Source organism: Alligator sinensis, unplaced genomic scaffold (assembly GCF_000455745.1).
Source record: "Alligator sinensis unplaced genomic scaffold, ASM45574v1 scaffold210_2, whole genome shotgun sequence".
Taxonomy (NCBI): domain Eukaryota; kingdom Metazoa; phylum Chordata; order Crocodylia; family Alligatoridae; genus Alligator; species Alligator sinensis.
The window spans coordinates 2,714,159-2,736,666 of record NW_005841946.1 but is presented as its reverse complement, the minus strand read 5'-3'; the positions used below and the strand labels follow the sequence as shown (position 1 = coordinate 2,736,666).

The following is a 22,508-nucleotide window of genomic DNA, read 5'->3' as shown; positions in this document are numbered from 1 at the left end:
GGCCTCAGTCCTGTGTCCCATTTTGGGCCCCACAGCTCAAGAAGGACCAAGGGCCTGGAAAGGAGGACATACAAGGAAAAGCTGATAGAGGTAGGGTTATTTAGGCTGGGGAAGAGAGAACCTAGGCGGGATTTGGTAAGTCTTCAAATTCCTGAAGGGAAATTACAGAGAGGATGAAGATGGGCTTGTCTCGGTGAGTGTAGCAGACAGTGGCCTCACACAGGAAGGTTTTAGAATTTGTAGCTCAGCAGTTTGATGCTACAAGCAGGATTCATCTTGCCCCGAGTCCAGTCCTGTTGGCTATGGCTGATACAAGCAGGATTCATCTCGACTCAAGTACAGTCCTGTTGGCTACGCCTTTCCTGGAGTAATACCTCTTCTTTGACATGCTGCTAAACAGGAAGCTAGCTGAGCTCAGATAGTTCTTTGTTTGAGGTAGAGCTAATAATGTCACATTGTCGCCTGTTTATCTGGGTAGTTTAGTGTAAGCACTTGGGATGCTTTATTTTGCAGTTCCCACTTCTTTAAAATGTTTCCTAGTTGATAGGGTCGGAAGGGACCTGAGCAGATCATCAAGTCCGACCCCCTGCAATGGCAGGAAAGAGTACTGGGGTCAAATGACCCCGGCTAGGTGATTATCTAACCTCCTTTTTCCCTCATGTGGCGTAGCTACTCTGTAATCACCCAGTCCCACGATAACAGCTCCCTCGGTATGCAGTAAATACTCGCTCACTTCATTCTTCTCAACCCATGTGCTGAATCCACAGTAACTGCTTTCACACCTACTGGCTGTAAGTACCCAGTAACGTGCATGCCTGTGCTGCAGCTTGCAGTGGCTACGTCGTACTTGCCAAGTAAAAGGTGCGTACAATAGTTGTCTTGTAGGTGCATGCTTGCCCTCGCATTGTGCTGTGCAGAAGTGTCCACAGCCCTTTTTGATCCCATTTTGTTCTGCACTTACTACTACTTGAGCCAGTGTTTTATAGCTGATAGCTAGCTGATCCTTTATACCTGATAGCTATGAAGGAGGATAGCTTGTTTCCTCCAGAGCCACCAGTGGTTGGTGTTGCAGGGATGTGTAGACAGCTGCAAGGCGGGCTCCACCCCTTCATGTTTTAGACTGGCTCAAGCCGCCAAGTCTGTCTTGCTGGTTCCTTCTGCAACAGCTGGGCACTTGTGCCAACACAGAAATACATAGGTATTTCCCGTTCGTGTTTGGTCTTCCCCTTTCGGCCCAGCTGCTGCGTACTATCTACCACCTTCGTTTTAGAAGCCCAGACAAGTCTGCCAGCTTGTGCAGGTCTGAGAGGTCCTATCAGGATCGCTGAGAGCACACACCATAGCTTGAGGAGCGGTCTGTGGAATTTTATTTTGGGTGAGCTACTCAAAAGTGCGCGGGCCCCTTCTGCCTGCATCTCAGACACCTGGTGATGCTCATTTGTGCAGGCTCTAAACAAATGCCTTGTTGGACTTTCCTTTCTTGAGTGAAATCATTACACTTACCTTTGGAATAATCCTTTCACAGCCCGCTGCAAGGCATCCTGCTGCAGAAACACATACGAGTCCATGGCAATACTGACCTACTTGTAGATGAATGGGAAGCTGTTACACCTTGGGGTAGGTCCTGGAAGGCAGAAAGTTTTTAAGCATCATACAATCCAATATTGAAATAATTTTCAAACCTCAGTTTTTTATTGAAAAGAAATCAGTTTGATTCTATTTTCCAGTACTCCAAAGATGGATAAATGAGAATATTTGAAACATGTATTTTCTATTTAAAATTTTGTACACTGTCAAACCCTTTTCTTCTGTGTAATGAACAGTGTTTCTTTCCAATAATTTTAAACAAGGCTTTTTACATTTGCAGTGCAATATACTTGCTTTTTTTTCTGGATTGCACTGTAGCAGTGGAGGGAAAACCGCTGTTTGAGGAAAAAATAGCAAAATGCTATTGTGGCCGAGTTATTTCTCCATGACTGCTAAATAGCGCCCCTTGCCATGAATTTTGCTCTTGATACAATTCTGGCCTTTATAAATGAGATGAATTCTTATGTTTCCACTAAAATTCATTAAATATTTTCTTTTTACCCCAAAATTAACACAAAAAGAATTTTGCCTGTAAAATCTTTGTATAAGAAATGGAAGGTGCAGTTGCTGGTTTCAGAGAGAGGGATATTTCTGAGTATTATAATCTCACTGGGATTTCAAAATGGTACTCTGTTAATCTGCAAACAGCACTTTTTAAATGAATGCCTGTAGATTTGTAAATATATAACGTTTACACTTTATTTACCAAAAACATCAGTATGTTGGATGTTTATTTTGGATTGTAATTCATTTAAAATACATAGGTCAATGTTCACAATGATGGGGAAAAATCTTTTTCTGTCTCATCCAAAAAGATAAAATGGATCTATTCAGAGTTTTACAATAAATCCAATAAAAAACTAAAATATCTCAATATGGTTATTTTCATTTAAATTTTATTAAATGGCTTAAGAATGACGGAAGTGCCTGTAATGTTTCACTACGCTACAGGTTTAACTGAGGCGTTGGTAACTTTAAACCATACAGGTTAATTGATTTATGGTGGATGCCAGTTACATGAACAGTAATTGCATAGCATGGTTATGCAAAAAACATTCGTGTTAACAGCAGGGGCGGGCACTGGATGCAAACGCTGTGAGTGTCAGAAGTTGGTGTCCGGTAGCGAAAAGCAAATTGGAGCATTTCAGCTTCCTCTCGTGGAACAGTTTCATTTCCTGCTTTCCTGGCCTTGCACTGCTATGCCATGTGCTGTTCCAGTCCCTGGGTCTGCAAAGCCAGCTGTGTTCGCATCCTCTTCTGTCCATGCAGGGCCCCAGTGGTTTTTGTTGGACTCCACCACACTGCAGGATTAGACCCATGTTCAGAAAGGAGCAGACTGGCTCTTTCAGACCTGCTCCACACCAGGCAAATGCAATCTCTTCCTGAGCACAGACATGGCTTTTCTTGCTCTTTCTCCAAAATCTTCAGGATGAAATCCCTCCCCTGTTCAGAGGGGCCAGCATAAGGCTTATGTATCAGAAGTACATCCCATTTAAGCCCTATTTTGATGGGGGAGATGTAGAAGGTCACTAGCAGGTAAGTGCTTGTACTGGCCCTCTCCACAGAGATAAACTTTACTCTCAGGGCCCATGGGGAAGTCCTTGTGAAATAGCTATGATGCAGATTTAGAGCACAGTAACTCCTTGCATGGACACTAGGTTAATCCACTTCCAAAATGTGGCATTAGTGCAGAACAGCTGTTCCTGACTAGCTCTCCTGCACTTCTCCTCACTGTGTAAAGCTTCCCTGGGGGTCTGACCCATGCACATTGAAAGCTAGGATGAAGCTCCATTGACTTTCATGGGTTTAAGATAGAACAGTCTGATAAGCAATTTGGGATCTGATCCTGCAAAAGTGTACATTTGTGTTTAATGTTACCCTGAAGTCAGCTGGCCACTCTCAGTGTATAGCACGTGTGTAAATCCTGGCAGGGCTCAGTGCATCAGGCTTGCTTCTTTGACACTTAAAAACACGGTTGAGTTGTTTAGAGACAAAGCTTTAAGTGTTTTCAAACATCTTGGTAACAAAACTTGCATGAATTTGTCAAAAGGTCAGTAAAGCTCGGGTTTGCAGGTAGTTTGTTTCAAATCAGTAAAATACAGAGCTAACGTAAACCCCTGCTTGCGTTCATTTATGTGTACACTGAGATCTCCTTTGTGTCCCGGCTTGTCCAGCCTTCATACGGATACTGGGCAGGATATGATCCTATCTTCAAGCATCACGCTGACAATAAGAAATACAAAGTACAGAGCAAACATGGTAAACCCCAAGAACTTGTTCATCTTCCACTTGGATGTGGCGATTGAGATGATCACAAACAGGAGCATGAGGAAGAGCAGAACGATTGCACAAAACAGGCCATTACTGCTGACAGGAACCGATTTGAATCCGTTGAAGAGTGAATAAAGGAACCAAGGAACTGGCAAACTGCAGCAAGGGGGAAAACATTGAAAAGATGTGTTAAAGATGATCATGGAAATGCTAAGTGCAAATCTACACCGATACAGTGCGCAGAGCAACTACACGCATAGCCTTCCTTGATCTAGATTCATGAGGGTTTCTCTTGCTTTCCACCCTTGGAAGGAAGTTTGGGATGAAGACCTCCTACGCTTCTGTAATGCCTTCCGTGCTGGAGACTCGAAACGATTTACTGGCATTCGGGAGTTGAACCGTCTTCCTTCACTGGCGCGTAGAATCTTTTTTTCTCCCTTGGTTAACTAAAGAAACAGTTTTCAAAGGACCCTGGGTAATGGATGGCCCAGCTGCCCTTCTGCTGGTTTTATGCTACAGTAGAACTAACAAATAAGACTTTCTTTGGAAAAGAGATGCAGTGTTTTAAACTTTCACACAAACACGTGTTAATGCAGGGCTAATACTCACCCCACGGTGATATCGAAGATGTTGCTACCCACAGAGCTGGAGACGGCCATGTCGCCCAAACCTTTGCGAGCAACAATGACGCTTGTGATGAGGTCAGGGATGGAAGTCCCTGCGGCCAGGATCGTCAAGCCCATAATCTCCTCCGAAATCCCAATTGTTTCACCAACCTAATCAACAGCAAGAACAAAGGGTCCTTAATTCCCTCTTCCAGGCCTGCAGGCAAGTGGCCATGTTTGGGTCAGTTCTCTGAAGTGCTACAGCCTATTTCTGGTTTTCAGAATGCAACAGTGTGAATGCGATAGCACGGGGCTGACTTCAAGTCCCTTCTTTTGATGGGTGTTGTCTTGCCTTAGCCCCTTCCACCTGCAAAGTTAGGCCTCAGACATGGGTAAGAGTCTGCCCATCATGCCTCTTCAAAGGCCTCCAGAACAGGCATTCTCTTGACTTGCAACAAATTTAAAACCAGCCTAAGTGCCACCTATGTACTGGCTGAGTGGTCCTTATCCGCACAGCAGTACTGGAGTTGGGAGCCAGTCCCATTTGGCGCTAGGTATCTGCAGGCTCCAGGCAGAAGCTGACAGTTCAGGTGGATTTATGGCTTGATCAGCTATAAATAGGGTGTGCCGTATACTACCACACAGATGGTAGGCCCAGTTCTGCACAGTGCTGAACACCCCCATCTCCCTCTGGATATCAAAGACCAAGCCAGTAGGAGTTGAGGTCGCTTACTAACTATCTAGCAAGATTGGGGTCTATGTAAAATTTTAGCAAGATGAGGGATAATCTGTCCTGCCTGGACAAGTGCGTCCATGAGGAGAGAGTGTTAGGATTAAGCTACATCTCAGCTTGACTGCACTTCTGCCATATGCAGAAACCATGAGAGGGGAGCTGCTGTTCCCTGAGGACCAGCTCCTTCTGCCCCAGGAGTGCAGTGCTCCCCATCTTTCCATCTGCTTGGTTTTGAATTGGCCCCTGGTTTAGGCAGAAAGAGACACCCTTACCTGGTGAGCCCACCATACCATGAGGTAGGAGAATATGGCGATCCAGAGGATGGACCCGAGAAACGTGAAGACAAAGAATTTCCTGGAGTTCTGTCGAGGACAGGTTTGGAAAGAAAACAGTCTGGGGTGAGTGGGCAGCTCGGTGGGGCCATAGTCGCAGCTCAGGTGCAGCAACCTGCACCCCTTCCTCTCCAATGCCCCCCCCCCACTGCCATCAGTACATCTTTGCTCAATTCAACAACCAGACCTCACTGGCCCCTCAAGCTGCTCTACTGAAATGAGATCTACCCTTCCAGCCTTGCATTCACACTGCCCCATCCCCCTGCTGCCATGCTGGTAATCACGCTGTGGACACAGCAGGATTCGACCTTCCAACCACGGAACAGGTCACTGAAGGCAGTGGTGGCATGAATGCCTGTGCCTTGCCAGGGGCCCTAGTGCATACCGTACAACAGCTATGCATGGTGGGAGGAACTTGGTCTTAGTGGGTCTCAATAGGGGTGATTTTAGCAATGAGGGGCATGGACAGATGAACAAATTAGACCAGACAGGAGAGTGGGGTCCAACCAGCCATGGTGACCACCTACCTCATGGTAAATGGAGTTTAAGCCAGAGCTACAGAGCCCGTGGGCATTCAGGGGTAAGCTGCCCAACTTGGTTCCCATCTACCCCTGGACAGGAGTGGGCACATGGTGCTGTTACCATAGAGCACCTGAGACATGACAGTCTCCCACAGGCACACACACCCCCACCCACCCCCGCATACGCAGGTACTTTTAACTCAGTATGATTTATCCAGCTGTTCAGTCTGAGTCCCTTATCCACAGGAAAAGGACAGAGAAGACCAAACTACCCTCAGCCTGGATTACCCAGGTTACTCTGCCCTGCTGGGAGCACAGCTGTATCGCATTCGCCGCCCTGCTCCCATGACTCTCCGGCACATCCGTGTTCTCACACCCACGTTCCCCTCCATGCCCTTAACTGGTTGGGGGCACAGTTCATCTGACAGGTAATGGGGCCTCTTTGCAGCCTTTCCACTCTGCCTGGTCTTACCCTGCATTCATCACTTCCCCAGAGCCTTCCAGCAGCTCATTAAGCAAGAGGATTGTGTCGTTACCTGTCCTCTCATCCTCCCCCCAGGGGAAGCAGGCCATGGGGCACCACACCTTGTTCTGCTGGGGTGCTTGTCTTTTGCTCCAGGTAGGGTGCCTTCTGAAGGCACGTGTTACCATGTCGCACCACGACGGAAGCACCTCAGCTGGGGTGGAAGGTGGAGAGGTTGTGTTGGTTCTAGGCTCATGCCACAGTCTAGGACTCCTTTGCAAGGAAGTTGTTCAAGTTGCCTTTCTCTTCAAGAAAGCAAGCACTGGCTTTGCCAGAAGGTCAGAGAAAGAGAGCTGCTCGTGTACCTTGAGCCGCTCAGTGAGGGAGGCAACCGACAACGGGCCTAAGCCCCAGATCCAGAAAGAGATTCGGCAGGTGAATTTCCATGCGCTGCCTGGGGACCTCTGCTCCGCTGGTGCCCAAACTCCCTGGTGCTCAGTTGGATGTTAATGTTTCTCAAGGGCGTAAAGGTCACATCTGAGCTCTGGCCTCCAAACGCTAGGCATGTCTGTGCCTGGCTGCCTGTTGGGCTCACTTGATGGGCATTTTCACCAATGGATCAGACTCATCACAGCATGCAGGGGCAACCATTTTGTTTGAAAGTGCAGTGGTGGTTGGCCTGCCCTCCCACCTGCTACCTAATCACTGTGTCTGGCCATGCCCACCAGCTGCCTTACCGCCAGCCTGCAGTCTCGGTAGAGCACTCACCAGCAATGTACACCATGGCCCATCCTCATCCACAGCTGCAGTGCCAATTGATCATGTCGGACCCACCTATGAAGACTGGCTGCACATGGACCTTGGCCCACCCACAACCTGCTTAGCGGGATCCATTGACCACATGGAAGGTCAAAACCAGAATGGCAGATGGTAGGATCGGCACCAAGCAACTTGCTGTTGTCTGAAGGCTGTTCCTCTGGCCAGTGTGATTCTGTGCTGCTTTGGTGCAGCAGAGAAGCATAAAATCATAAAACAACTGGGCCCCTGGGAGTTCATCTAGTCCAACCCCCTGCAAAAGGCCAGCTCATCCCTGTCTAAACTATCCTAGACGGGTGTTTGTCTAAGCCGCTCGTGTAAACTTCCAAGGATGGAGACTTCACAGCCCCTCTGGGCAGTCGATTGAATGCTGAGCCAGCCTCATAGTGAGAAAGTTCTTAACCTAACCTAAGTTTCCCTTGAGCAATTTAAGACCATTGCTCCTTGTCCTGTCCCCTTCAGCCACAGGGAATAGTCTGTCCCCATCCTCTGTATAACAGCACTTCAGGGATTGGAAGACTATCAAATCCCCTCTTAGTCTTAATCTTCTGTTTTCAGTGGCCTGCTGTACCACAGGAGTCATCTCAATGACCAGTGAACTGCAGCTGGGTTGAAGACATCCATATATATATATATGGCAGGCTGTCAACATTGGCATGAGCCTTCTCCTGATGGTGCTGAGGTTGCATGTTCATCACCAGCCACTGTGGGAATGGGATAGGATGCAACTTTCTGACTCATGTCTGAAGGTAACGAGCTTCATGCATGATGAATGGCATCAGGCATGTGCATCGCATTCTCCAGCTGGGCAGCAGACGGTGAGTCCAGGAGTGGATCTAGAGGGGTTGTTGTGGTACAGTCACACCCCCTGTTCAGACCATGTCACGGGAGAAGCAGCCAAGGATTTTTAGGTCCCCAAATCCTTCTCTTCCCCTCCGTGCTTGGCAGCATGATCCCCTGCAACTTTTTCCACCTTCCCTTGCTGACTGTCCCTGGCTGACCTGGGGGCAGGGGGAGCTTTAGGACCACTCCCACTCCAATGCAGCTGGACTCGGCAGTGGGGGTGGGTAGGCTCCTCTTTCCTGCCCAGTCCCCCCAGGGTTCCCCACTAGCCCATGAGTAGCTCAGGTGGAGTACCCAGCCACCATTACACCACCACTACTGTCCCTGGCTCCCTGCACAGCCTGGCTAGAGTAGGGCAGGAGCAGCTCTGGAGCTCATCACAACTCTGGGCAGCTGGGGATGATGGCACTGGCAGGCAGGGGTGGGGTGAATGGGAGGGGAGAGGGGGGGAAGAGGGGAGGAGGTACTGCTGAGGGGAGGGGAGGGGAGAGGGTGCCAAGAGCCAGGGAAGGGGGGTGGTTCTTACCCAATTTGGGGACTTAAAAAAAAAAAGTCCCCAGCTGCTGCTCCCACAGCCCAGTCACTGCTTTGGGAGCACACAAGTAGGTGGGTGGACACCCTCTCCCACAACCTTCAGCCAGCTGGGCCAGGACAGCACTGAAGGGCTCATTCTCCACCCCTTGCGATGCTGAGCTCTGGATGCTGAGGACAGACGTCTTCTGTAGGCAAACTTTTATGAGTGGGTGGGATGTTGCTGCAGTAGGAATTGAATAACGTGGTGCCCAACAGGGAGCTTGGTAGACAGAGACTAACTTGTCCTGTCCACCTGCTTGTGTTATTTCCTTGTGTGTCATTAAGCAGCAATTTGGGAACCTCTAGTGCTCACCTGGGCAAGAGGACAAGGACTGTGTGTGTGCCAGTCACTGGAGCAGAGGCTGCAACCCCAGTCATCTCAATGGCAAGCGAACTGCAGCTGGCTTGAAAAGATCCATAGATGTGGTGGGATGAATCTCCTGGTCAGAGAAGGCCAATTCCTGCAGGTCTCCCATGTGTAGGCCGATAGCCATAACCACGGAGAAGCCATATAAAAGGGCAGGAGCAGCAGCCCCTTTCCCCTGGCCCTTTTTTTTTAAGAATATAAGAACCCCCTGCCACATTTCTGAGGGGAGGCTCACACTCCAGAGTAGAAGTACATGCCTAACGTAGCAATGAATAAGGCCCCTAAGCCTCAGAGAAAGGAAGCAACTCCAGGACTCTGGGTCCCGCTGTGGGGGCCAGGTGCCAGGAAGCTGCATGTTGCAATGCTCAGCGGTCACTTTTTGGATCTGGGTCTTGGTCCCTTCAGAGCTATGGAGGGTTTCCACTATGGAGGTGGCTGTGGCACGAGCCAAGGAGGGATGGTCTGAGACAGACAGACAGGCTGCCTGCCCATCAGCAGTCAGTGAGTGCCTGGATACAGAGTGCCTAGAGATGGGCTTGAGCATCCAAACGCCTGTGTTGTGTACAAGCATGCACATGGCGACAGTGTTCCCATGGTGACATCTCTCCTAGCACCAAGCATTTGCTCCCTAATGTTCTTAGCAGACCTGGCTTTCTTAGTTCTTAAAAAAGAAATCTAGTCCAGTGCTGGCCTGGTCTCCTGCTTTTCTGACCTGAGTCTCCTGCTGGTTTTGTCAGGAGGAGGGCCAGAGAATAGGGGAAAGCCATGCAACCACCACAGGTGGGTCGCAAGCCCCACTCCCACTGATATCATTGGTAATCAGGTGGGAAGGACTCTAGATACCAAGCTAAGCACCAGGGGCTCCCGCTGCTAACAAGTTTACCATTTGATTACTCATCCCAGAGACCAGATCAAATCTTACCGGGTTCCTAACATCGGGCACGGTAGTCCAGAGGGGGAACAGAATGGGCAGGAGGAAGAGGTACACTGCTTGTTTTCTCCTGGTTTCTGGCCATTCAAGGGAGAGCGGCTCATCGTTTTCATCGTCATCATCATCATCGCCATCGTCCTCATCCCCACTGTCATCATCGCTGTCCTCCTCTGAGCTGCTCTCTTCTGAGCCCTCACCCTCTGAAGAGGGCTGCAAACCAAGGCAATGCAGCCGTTTTAACACCGAGCACAGGCTGTGTCACCTGCTTAGGACATGGGTGAGTGCACACACCAAGCCACGCACATGGAGCCTGACATCTGCATGTGCCTGCAGGTGTGTAGGTTTGGGTTACTCGATCTGTAAACTCTTGGCAGGGCATCAAGTCCTATGGCCCCCCATTCTGCGGCCCATGGGGACGGATCCCAGCTCAGGGCAGATGCCTGGGAAGGTTACTCGGGACCCTCTTAAGGAGTTGTATTGACTGGGGCCTCTGGTCACATGGTGGTATGGCAATATACACCTCAGCTGGCTTTAAAAAAAAATCTCACCTGCACAGCTATTGGCATTAAATCAGGCTGTCTTTCTGAAGGGACAATGTCCCTTTTCTGGGTTAGGTGTTACTAAAACAGAAAACTGAGCAGAGAAGAGGCCCGAGTCTCTGCCCTGGCCAGTTTCCATAGGTTGGGACAGTTCACTTATATCCAATGGTAGCTTCCTCCTTACTCTGAAATCCAGGGGGGAGCCAGAAGGAGACATGCCAGACCACATGGCCACTCCAACCTGGGCCCTGTACCACTAAGCCTGGATGGGCGCAGAGGTAGCACTCTGGAACCAGGTCCTTAGCCTGAAGGGCCAAACTAGTCACATCCACTAGCTCTTTAAGCTGCCCTGCCCTGTACCTCTACAGCAAATGCAGCTTCTTCCTAAGGGCTAATTGCGAGCAGTGGGCTGTGCCCTATTCCAGAGTGTGGGGTGAGGGCGGGGAGGGGTTCTGTCCGGACAGGGAACAAACAGATGCATGGTTCCAGCTCACGGTACCTGCTCGTCCTGAGGGGCGTCTGCATCTCCCTTTGCATCTGGATCTGCATTTGCATCTCCCTTTGCATCTGGATCTGCATCTGCTTTTGCATCGGGATCCGCATTGGCATCAGCATTCTGTTCATCCTGCTCTTTGCTGGGCTCGTCGTCGCTGGCTGGGGTCACTTTCACGGCACTGGGTACCTGAGCTTCCTCACCTTGAAAGGAGGAGGAGGAGGATGGCTGCAGGGCTGCTGGCCTTGGGAGGAACCTTCCCCTCTGCCCATGGGGAGTCTAGACATGGGAGAGGTTTGCCTTCCCTCATGCCTGAGCTGTGATGGCTCGAGCGTGCTCTCTCTGGCTGCTCAGGGCTCCCATCTGTTATTTTTTCTCAGCTGCTTATCATAGAGGACAAGCTGGGAACAAACTCTCCCTCCCTGTTATGGAGCCTTGCCAGCAGAATAATGGCAGGACCCTGCCTGCTACCCTTAGGCAAAAGGCAGCTGCAGCGAGTCTATGGAGGGGAACACTGCAGTGTGAGTTTTTTCCAGCTTCTCCATCCTCACTGACACCATGGCCCCATGCTGCAGACTGGGTACCTATGTCTAGCTCAAGCAGCCCAAGGGTTGCTAGTGAAAGCAGAAAAAACAGTGACTACTTGGGTCAAAACCCCTTAGGACATTTTCCACTGTTTGTCACCCATCATTGCATCCCTGCAGAGGACTCTGCCAGGACGCAGCTGTGAACTTGCCCCCTTCCAAGGCCAGTCTTTTATCTGCTTCAAAGATGCATCCCATCTGCAACCACCATGATTAACAGGCTGGCACATCGGCACCCGCCGCTGAACTCTGTGGCACGCTCTCCCCTCCTGATTGAAATATGCGCCATCTCATCACAGCAATTTCCATTTCAAGGCTTATTTGACTAACCCACTTCTGGGCCTGTGTGAGTTTGAACTGGATTGCCACGTGGTGATGCAGGTTGGTAGCCAGACTGATTGATTGATTGCTGCTGTGCTTTCACTGACAGCTGTGTGCAGTCAGTGCTAATGAAGAGGGACTTTGGGCATGGGCAGCCTTGGATGAGTGGGGCTGGCAGGGTGAGTGAATACAGCTTTCCTTTAACTCACCTGACTTTGTGGCTAGCTTGAGCTGAGAGTCAATCTTGGCCTTGGCCATGTTTCTCAAGATGTCAACCTTGTCTTTAAACTTGGCTGTGAATGAGAGAAGAGAAAGGACTGTCATCAGCTGTAAGCCCCCTCTTCGTGTCTGCAGTCAGCTCTGATACCTAGGTTGTTTTCTTGGCTGGTGTCTTTTAAGTCCTGAGTGTTGCTAATTTACCAGGCTTGTTATATTTGACATCACCGCAGTAAATATCCCTGAGCTCTCACAGATGATTTCCCATGAAATCTAAAATAATCAGCTTTAAAAGGGACTCTCAATATGATGGGGAAAGAGAGGAAAAGAGCCTCCTTTCCAGCACAGCAACTACTTCATGCCCCAGAGGAATGAGCAGGGAAGGCAGGCATTTGGAAGCGAGACAATTTTGTTACCTGGGGACCACTGATTTTGCTGAGCTTTGATTACATGAGAAACTAGGAGCAGCCCCTCCTTCCCTTCACTTGGGGCTTGGCTGCTCTGCCTGCAGTCTGGCAAATGGCTAGAACAGGGGAAGAGATGCCTTTTTGATTCTGTTTATCACAGGAATGACAGTCTTCTCCAAGCCCTTGAGAGCAGGGCTTTCCTGCAGAGGTAGGTGAGGTGACTGATACTCAGACCCAAGGACCCAGGTTTAATCTAGCCCAGGTGAGAGCACCACACTGCAAACCTCTCCCTGAGTCACCATGCTGCTCTTGCAACCCTGTGTGTGACAAACGAAGGCACCGCCTGGCATCAGCTGAGCTGCTCTAGGAGTCTTTCCCAGTCGGTTGTGAAGGAACTCATCTGTTCTTCTGGATATTGTGGAGGACTATTGGCATGCCAGTGGCTTGGCCTGTCTCCTCACTGCAAAAATGAGACAGTTACACCCCTCCTTCAGCTTTTGGGTAGATCAGCAGCTGGGCTAGACTGAAAACACCACAAACTCCAACCAGAGGGTCTGTGCGTGTGACAGGGACCGGGCTGGGAGTGCCATGAAGGCCATGCTCCAAGAGGTCTCAGACACAGGAGCTTCGTATGCTGTCAGCAAACAGCACTTTGCAGATGTGGGAGGCCAAATTAATCCACTTCTGTGCTGTGGCCGGGCTGGAAACGAATTCCCTCTAGGGCGGCATTTCATTGGCCTGATGCTAATCTCTTGCACAGCTGGTTGTATAACAACCATGTGTGATTCTCGTGTGCCCCCAGGCAGGGCCCTGCAACTGTGTTTTGCTCCATGGGGAAAGGGTCAGTCAGAACCCAGGCCCCGATCCTGCCCGGTCCACTGTGTTGCCTTTGAAGCCTGTGTAGCAGGGGGTTGAGAAGCTCCAGGACAGAGCTCTTTCTCCTTATTGACGCTACATCCAGTGGCAGCTCAAGGTGAAAGTCAATGATCCAGACCTTCCGCTGCAAGCTGCCCCTCAGCCCACATGACCCCTGGGCCTGCCTGCTGCTCTCTCCCCCCACAAAGACACAGCAGTTGGGGCTGAGCCAGCTGCATCAGCAGGGTCAGGCCAGGCATGCCCCAGCACTGATCAGGATTACGTAAATACTGGCTCTTGGCTCCCTGCCCTGGCCTGAGCCCTACGAGCTGAGCAAACCGCGCTGGGAGCGGAGGTTGCGGGTATCTTTCCGTCAAGATAAACAGCTTAGGTTCAGGTCGCTGTCCAGTTTCTCTGAGATCTGTCTGCGTGTGGGCTAAGAGCGGGGCACTAATTCCCATGACACCTTCCAAGGAGCGGGGCTTGGATTGGCTGAGCCCTGAAGGTCAGGCAGGCAGGACGGGTATTTGTAAAGTTAAGTCCCTGTCCATGCCAGGGGTCACTCCAGTGCTGCGCTTCTAGCCCCGGTTCACACGGCAGCCCTGTCTAGAGGGATGTGCGGCTGGGGCGCCTCATAGAGCTACAGCTCCCATGGTCTCATGGCCGACGGGGCAGTAGTGGGCTGGGGGGCAGGAGGGCTTGGTTGGCCGCCTCTCAGCAGTTCTCAAAAACTCAGCTTGAGGAGCCCCATCAGCTAAAACCCTGCATCAGCAAATCCTTTTGAATCCCCAGCTCCTGGCAGAGTCCAACCACCACCCGGTGCTGGGGCTAAGCAGGTCCCAGGCAGACAGAAGGTTGCTGCTGCCTGTTTGAACTCGGCCCTTTCCACTGGCACCTGCAAGCTTGTCTCTTACCCCGCCAGGAATGACCGGTGGTGCCGGGATGTTCTGGCTCTGTGGCTCTCAAACATTTGTGGGCCACGTTGTTAGGTGTGTTACAGAGCGCACTGTCACTGCGCCCATTCTGGGCCCTTTCCAACCACTCGCAAGAACTCAGGAAAATAAATGCTCTTCATTTTTGCTCTTTTTCCCTTTTGCTTGTCCCCCTTCCCTTGTCCTGCTTGCTCCCATGCTCTCTAGAAGTTCACCGTGTACCTCACAGGGATGCTCACCACGGTTTGAGAAACACATGTCTACCGCAGGATCCCCACACCCTGCATTGACAGCAGCCCATCAGTTCTTCAGGCCGCAGCTGAGCTGGTTGGATTCGCTAGCGGGCTAGATCGGCAAACGTCTGAGTGAACTGGCTGAGAGATCCCTGAAACGTGGCACCCTAAATCTGCATTTGGAAAGGCTTCCAAGGCTTTTTTGGCACTTTGTAGTAAAACCACAGCAACGAACCAAACTGCAGAAATCAGGAAAACTTAAAGGTAGGATGCAAGGGTCTCTTGGCTGCAATCTAGTGCACAATGATGATGGTTTATTCCAGTCTAACTTCCAAATTCACTCTCTAACTGGGACGTCACTGGGAGCAGACAACCTTAGCAGGTTTTGCACAAGGTTTGAAAGGACTGCTGGAGCCTGCTCTGTGAGGAGCACACATCACATTTGTGGGTAATTTGCAAACAATACTGCCACATGCACTGTAGGGAAGAAAAAAATTCTGTCCTCTGTGTCAGGGGCAGACAAAGCATACTGAAATAGGTATGTGCCTCTGCCACTTGGCTCTGGGAAACTGGACCATCCAGCACCAGAAGTACATATGTCTGGAAATGGCTAATGACATGCACTCCCCAGAGCCTGTTTGTCATAAATAGGGCTCCTGAACACGCCCATAAGTTAATGGATTGTAATCAGTCACTGCTCTCGAGTTGCATTTGATTCCTCAGGGTCCAGTAAGGTGCCAGAGTGGCCCCTTGTGCCACTAATGTCTGCAAAGACACCTTCGTAGGGCTGTTGTCCTTGTTCAGTACCATCAGATAAAAGTAATGCCCTCCTGAATCTCAGAAAACTGGAGCTAGTAAAATGTTTTCACCCCAAACTAACAGCTCCTTTTCCCCTCAAAACTAGTATTTTTCACCACAAAGAGGTGTCTTTCTTTAAAAAGTTTCACTTTCCATGGATTCCTCGTGAAACCCTGGTCACTGGTGACGTGTTTCATTTCTGGAGAGCTAGGGTTTTTTGGTAAAAACTAGATGGTTAGTAACATTTATACTTTTGATGAACATTTCTGTGAAAAAAACACCAACCTTTTTACAGTGAAAACCCTTGGAGAACAGCTTGCACCATTTCCCTGATTTCCTTGGAAGGGACCTGGGGGCAGGGGCTGGTCCTACAAGCCTTGGGGTGTCCAGTAGAAAAGAACAGGCACTGGCAGAAAAAGAACGAGGGACCCACCCCATGTGGACTTCTTGAGGTGGGTAGTAAGGCAGAGCCTTCCACAGATCTTCAGAGACCAGGTTCCAGACTAGTGGAAATTAGGACCTTAACTGCCCTTTGGCCCCTCCATAGAAGACGAATTCTCTCCTCCCACAGCTAAGCTTCCCACAGAGAATAACAAAGACAGTTCTTCTTTGAGCTCTGGAGGGAAGAGGGCAGGAACTTGTATTAGAAGCTGTAGTTGAACAAGAAGTTGACTAACAGTTATGTCATAGGATCATAGGAAAGTCGGGCTGGAGGAACCTCACAAGGTCATCTAGTCCAGCCCCCTGCTCAAGGCAGGACCATCCCTGACTAAGCCATCCCAGCCAAGTGTTGGTCCAACCTGCTCTTCCAGGGATGGAGCTGCTGCAACTTCCCCAGGGAGCCTGTTCCAGTGCTTTACCACCTTCATAGTCAGAAAGTTCCTCCTAATCGCCAACCCAAATTTCCCCTGCTGCGGCTTGAGGCCATTGCTCCTTAGTCCTTTCCCATACAGCTGAAGAAAAAAGCCCACCTCCATCTTCTCTGTAATTGCTCTTCAGGTATTTGAAGCCTGTTATTAAATCCCCCCTCACTCCTCTCTTCTCCAGACTAAATAACCCTGGTTCTTTCAGCCTTTCCTTGTAAGTTTTCCTTCCCAGGCCTCTAATCATTTCTATTACTCTCTGCCAGACTCTGTCCAGTCTGTCCACATCCTTTTGGCATTGTGAAGTCCAAAACTGGACACGGGACTCCAGGTGGGGCCTCACCAGTGCTAAACAAAGTGGAAAAATCACTTCCTTTGACTTGTAAGGGACACTCCTGTTAATACAACCCAGGATGCTGTTGGCTTTTTGTTGTGCAAAAAGAGCACACTGGTGACTCATATTCAGCTAATGGTCCACTGTAACCCGCAGGTCCTTCTCTGCAATGCTGCAGTCTAGCCAGCCATTCCCCAGTCTGTATTTGTGCATGCAATTATTCCATCCCAAGTGAAGGACTCTGTATTTGTCCCTGTTGAATCTCGTCTCATTGATTGTGAAGCATTTCTCCAGTCTATCCCGGTCATTCTGAATCTTAGCTCTGCCCTCCAGAATGTCTCCAGCTTCACTTAACTTCATGTCATCTGCATAGGCGACTTGTGCTGCCTTGGGGGGGGGGGCACATGCCCCCCCCAGTGACCAGTCAGCAACTGGGGATGGGGGTGTCCCCAGCAGCCAATCTCACTGACTGGGGGGGGGTCCACCTGCAGCCAATCACAAGGCAGCCAATCACTGCAGCTGCTTCCAGAAGTGGTTGCGGCTGCTTCTGGGAGTGCCACGGCGCTCCACTCCCTAGCTGGCGCTTGCAGTGGGGGCACCTGCACTCCCACCTGCCCCCGTTGTCCATCGCCTAAGCGGCGAGCATGGCAAGTCAGGGGGTGCACGTACACCCCCGCCCACCCCCTACACATCGCCACTGGTCATCTGCAAATTTGTTAAGTATACATTCGATCCCATTGTCCATATCTTTAGTGAAAATAGTAAACAATGACAGACCCCTGGGAAACCCCACTTGATCTCTCTTCTCAACCAGACACTGAGCCATTGAGGACTATTAGTTGAGTAAGATGGCCTAACCAGTTATGTATCCACCTTACAGTATTTTCATCTAATCTGCCTTTCCCTTGCTTGTTAATGAGAATGTTGTGGGAGACGGTGTGAAAACCTTGCTGAAGTCCACACTCTCTCCACTACTCTCTCCCCATCCACAGAGCCTTCCCTATCATAGAAGGAAATCAGGTTGGGCAGGCATGACTTGCTCTTGGTGAAGCCATGCTGCCTGTTCCTGATCACCTTGTTCTCCTCTAGGTGTTTCACAATATTCCTTGAATATCTGCTCCATGATCTTTCCAGGTATTGGGACCAGACTGACTGGTCTGTAATTCCCTGGATCCTCCTTCTTCACTTTCCTAAACATGGGTACTATATTTGCCTTTTTCCAATCATTTGGGACCTCACCCAACCTCCACAAGTTTTCAAAGAGAATAGCTAATGGCTCTGAAATGACCTCAGCCAATTGCTTCAGTACCCTAGGGTTTATCCCATCTGGTCCTGCTAGTTTGAAAGCATCTAGCTTCTCTGAGTAATCCCTAACCTTGTCTGCCATTACTTTAGGCTGTTTGACTCCTTCCCTATCTCTGCTGCCAATTGCACTCATCATTTGGTAGCTACTCCTGTTTGTGAAGACTGAAATGAAAAGGCATTAAATACTCCAGCCTTCTCTGTATTATCTGTAACTAGATTGCCTTCCACATTCTGTAAGGGACCTATGGTTTCTTCGGTCTTCCCCTTGCTCTTGACATATTGGTATATCCCTTTCTACTGCCGTTGGTATTGGTATAATGATGCCAGCCCATTTGCTTCAGAAGCCCCCTCAACACCCCCCAATTTGTTAAATATGAGCTATTCCTTTTTTGACATGGGCTTCACAGGCAGTGCTGGGAAGGTAACAGGGGTTACTGAACTCAGATCAAAACACTTCCCTAAGCACAGCAGTGAGGTGAGAAGGGGCAGCCCTGGGGATGTGTAATTTCCCACTTAATCTATCTACATTTTTTCGATCATGCCTTTTGCCACAGGGTTAAGTGCTGATGATACAGGACTGGATAAGAGGAAAAAGGGAACAGCGCATTGCTGCCCACAGAAACTCCAACTCCGAATGTGCTGGCTGCTCTATCCTATAGAGGAGAATGGCATGCTGGCAAGCTGCAGTGGAGCATCATTAAGATAAAGGCTGGGCTGGCAGTGATGGTGCTGAGCTAGGACCTGGTCTCTGCCAGAGGCTTCTTGGGTGAGTCACCGAACCTCTCTGGCTCTGTCTACACTCTGTGCAATACACTTCCCAAGGTCAGCACCCGGGCCTTCAAACTCGGCTCCTGCTCCTTATAGGCTGGCTCTGAAACTAAACGTGGCATGGTTGTGTCTGTCAAGTGCTGCCAGTGGGCTAATTGGTTTGGGGGTGGGTTGGTTGGCCTGTTGCAGCAATGCTAATTGGCCTGCCCAAGGCATCACGTGGACACAGCTATCCAGCTTCTAGTTGAGGAGACAGCCTGCCTGGAGCAGTGCAGTCTGCTTGAGAGCACTGCTTCCAGGCACAGCAGGGTGTCCCATCAAAAACAAGTATACTTCCCTTCTCCCAGACCCTCCCTCTTTAGGCTACAAACTTTTAATGGCAGGGACTTTCTCCAGCTACATGTCTGTACATCATCTGACACTGTGAGGCCCTCACTTCCAGTGTGACCATCCTCTACATGCTGCTACTATTATTACTAGTCTTTCTTTATTCCAACAGCTTTCCAAAGACAGCTCCCTTTTTGACATAATTTAATGTGCCAGAGGTGGCCATTTGTGTGTGTCTGGGTAGGCACAGAGGACAAGCAGATATTAGCAGCACCTTTTCCGCAGAGCATTTGTGCAATAATATCTCGTTTCACAATGCATGTCTTCACACAATATGTCACTGCTGCCATCTCCTGGGTTCAGTAGATATGCTGGAATGCGTGTGATCACATTGCCATCTGGTGGCTATAGCTCACACAGGGTAGACCCTTCCACCCCTCCACATGCCTGGTTGCTCTTGGGTGACCACCACTGCAAAGACGGCTGATATTCTTTGCTAAACCCCTGCCAAAAAAGAGCCTTTTGCCCCACTGTACTTACCAATGTTGCCTCTACCTGCCCAGTTTGTGTTAGGAGTTTGGGTTGGGCAGTCCTTTTCATAACCTTAATGATATACACAAGAGGTGTTTATCTGCTTAGCTTCAATCTCTTTTTGAATGGCATAACAGATAATCCTTTTAGAACAAGTAGGGCAGTGGGATTGCATGCTGGGAGCTAGAAAGGAAAGCTGTCAATTAAAAAAATGTGTGAGCTTTGTGGTTTCTTGGAAACTCAACCTTGGATCTCTGTATAGATGCATGGCTGATAGAAAGCAGCAAGTTCAAGGTTCCTAGGCGTGGGCACTGCGCTGTATTCTGGAGTCTGGCTCCTCTACACCCAATCCAGTTTGGGAGAGGTAGGCTCAGAAACACCACTATGTCACTTTTGCTATTCCTTGATTTCAGGGTTGTGAGGCACTGAACGAGCACACTCAGGAGCAGCATCTAGACCCCAAGAAACTGACATGTCGTCTGTTAAGTGCCAGGGACACTAAGAGTGATAATGGTCATGCAGTACTAACAAGAGAATAGCAATGCAGGGCAAGGGCTCAGAAGTGCTCAGCATTGGCCAAACTCTGCTCCTGTTGACATGAGTGGTAAAATTCCTGCCAATTTCAGTGGCAACAAAATTAGGTGAACACTGGGCTCTTTTTCAAATCCTGCCCAGCACAAAGAAGAGTGAGAACAGCTTGTTCAGCTCCAACTCCTGACTTAGATTCACCCAAGGTTTTAATTTCATTATCCTGACAGGGACCTGTGTCTGGATTTCAACAACTGCTGGAAGGATATTTTCTGGAAAGCTTTAGATTGGTTCTGGAGTGTTATCTTGTCCATTTCTTAGCCTTACACCGGTGTGTGAAGCTATAAAAATGTATACAGCTAAAGAAGATCTCTGGGTCTTCCTGTGTTAATATCTCTAATGTACTATTAAAAGTCAAGCATTTCAATAGGAGTAAACAAAATGCAAATGCATAACAATGCATGTAAGAAGCCAGCCTCTGCTATGCTTGTTATTTGTGTGTATCAAAGCAATGAGATCTTTGAATCTAAAGAATGTGTCATTGAATCCCTAACACACAGAACCTAACACAAATCTGAAACTGTTGTCAGAAATGATCCCTTGTTATACCTGCCAGACAGCTGGAATTAGATACCAGAAGCAAATCTTTTAACTAAAATATTTTCATTATGCCTACCACTGCTGGGTATCCATTCCACCTCCATGGCATAAGGAGAGGCTGCTGACATGCTCCCATAAAAAAGACCAGAGATTGCTATCTGGTTACAAGCACATTAATTTCAATATGTTTGCAGTGGTAAGACAGTTCTGCATTAGCAAAGCAATAAGCATTTATCTTACAGCTACCTTGCTATGACACTCAACCATCTCTAAATCACTTATTTATGACTTGGCAAAAAGAAAATATCTGCTTCCAGGTTCACAGAGCCACTGGCCACCAACTCAGAAAAGGAGAGCAGTTTTACAATCTTGTTAATGCCCCATCGTCTTTCATCTGCTGAGGAACCCATCTGATGCAAGAGCAAAAGCAGATCTGCTGAATTTTTCATTTCCTGCCTTGTATTAGGTGTTTTTAACAAGCTTGGAGTTTCTTGTTATTGGGATAACAGCTCCCACAATGCATCAGAAATGGCATGCCAGTGCACGAGGCTCCTCAACAGAGGAAGGAGTGAACTTTCACAAGGAACTTCTTTACTGCAATAAGCATATCTACCATGATTGGCCAAGTCCTCAGGTGGTGTAAACTGATGTGGCTGACCTTGACAGAACCATGTTGCTTTACACCAACCCTGACTTGTATGGCTTTGTATAAATCACAGTGATTTGTACCTGCAATAGGGGTAGGGCACGGGATCGTATAGCTGAGCGGCATCTGCTCACCTTCTGCCAGGGGGTCCAGGGTGTGGATCATGAGCTGGAAGATGGTGCTGCGCATTTGACTGTTGTGGAGAGAGGCTGAGCTGCCTCCTCGCTGCAAGGATGGCATGAGCTGTAGAACAGAGCACGTGGACAATACAGCCATTAGTACCAGGGCCCTTCACTGGTTTCCCAGTTGTGTGATTCACTATGTTCGCAATTCATGGTTTCAGGGCTGGTGCCAGGAACCAACATTGGTTCCACTGGTACCAATGCAAAGAGCAGACCTAGGGTGGGCAGGCTGTAGTCCAGCCCTTCAATCAAGTTCATAGTGTGCCTGAGAGCACAGTGAGCTGGGTTGTGCTCCCATTTGCTCAGGTCATGAGTGCAGGACTGGGGCTAAGGATCTTGAAACACAGAAGAGGGCACCTCTGGTAGGAGCATGGGCCCACTCCCCTCCTGCCCAAGACATCCCGCACTAAATACAGAGCCACAGCACACTGCTGCCCACCTACCTGCAGCCTCTTGCCCTCTCCTGGTGATTTTGCTCCATCTTCGAGGATAGACCCCGTACTTTTCTGCATGCAAACAAGAGCAACAAGTCATGGGGGTGTTCATGGGCTGCCTCCACTCACCCCAGATCTGGCATCATCCACACACGAGTCTGAGACAGAGAAGCGCTGTCTGCAAGTATCTGTGAGGGCAGCTTGCTGACCTGGGGCCACACATTTCCTTCGGAGAGGAGAAGCTTATGACCATAAAGGGGAGCGGGGTGAGGTTTGCAAACCCCTGTAGAGAGCAAAGCAGGGAGTGGTCAAAGGGATGGAGGGCCAGCGCCATAGTGTCCCCATTTTGCAATACTTCCTGAGGCACCAGGCAACCACTGGCTCAGTTCCCAAAGTGTACCTTCCCCATCGTCTCAGAAAGTTGCAGAGCAGGACTAATCCTGCATTGAGTGGCATTGCCCTCTACCCATGTAATGTGGGATCAGGTTTCTCCAGCCTGGCTGGCTCCAGCAGCTTTATGATCTGCTGCTGTCTCACAGCTAGTTCTCCAGTCGCTCGAAGTGGAGAGGT

At 49.4% G+C, this 22,508-nt stretch overlaps 1 protein-coding gene across 9 annotated transcripts in view; it reads right to left on the bottom strand.

Moving 5' to 3' along the window:
• Positions 1–3,736: 3,736 nt before the first annotated feature.
• Positions 3,737–22,508, bottom strand: part of SLC24A1 (solute carrier family 24 member 1) — a 30,483-nt gene continuing 11,711 nt past the window's right edge. For 7 of the 9 annotated variants that reach the window (XM_025199516.1, XM_025199520.1, XM_025199517.1 and 4 more), the window contains 8 exons: positions 21,948–22,010; positions 21,406–21,565; positions 12,189–12,272; positions 11,081–11,277; positions 10,034–10,252; positions 5,469–5,558; positions 4,468–4,634; positions 3,737–4,014 (listed from right to left, as the gene is read on the bottom strand). In XM_025199516.1, the coding sequence (XP_025055301.1) occupies positions 3,765–4,014; positions 4,468–4,634; positions 5,469–5,558; positions 10,034–10,252; positions 11,081–11,277; positions 12,189–12,272; positions 21,406–21,565; positions 21,948–22,010 (1,230 nt within the window). In that variant the 3' untranslated portion in view covers positions 3,737–3,764. The remainder of the gene's footprint in view (positions 4,015–4,467; positions 4,635–5,468; positions 5,559–10,033; positions 10,253–11,080; positions 11,278–12,188; positions 12,273–21,405; positions 21,566–21,947; positions 22,011–22,508) is intronic. The other 2 variants (XM_025199521.1, XM_025199522.1) reach the window with 2 other exon arrangements.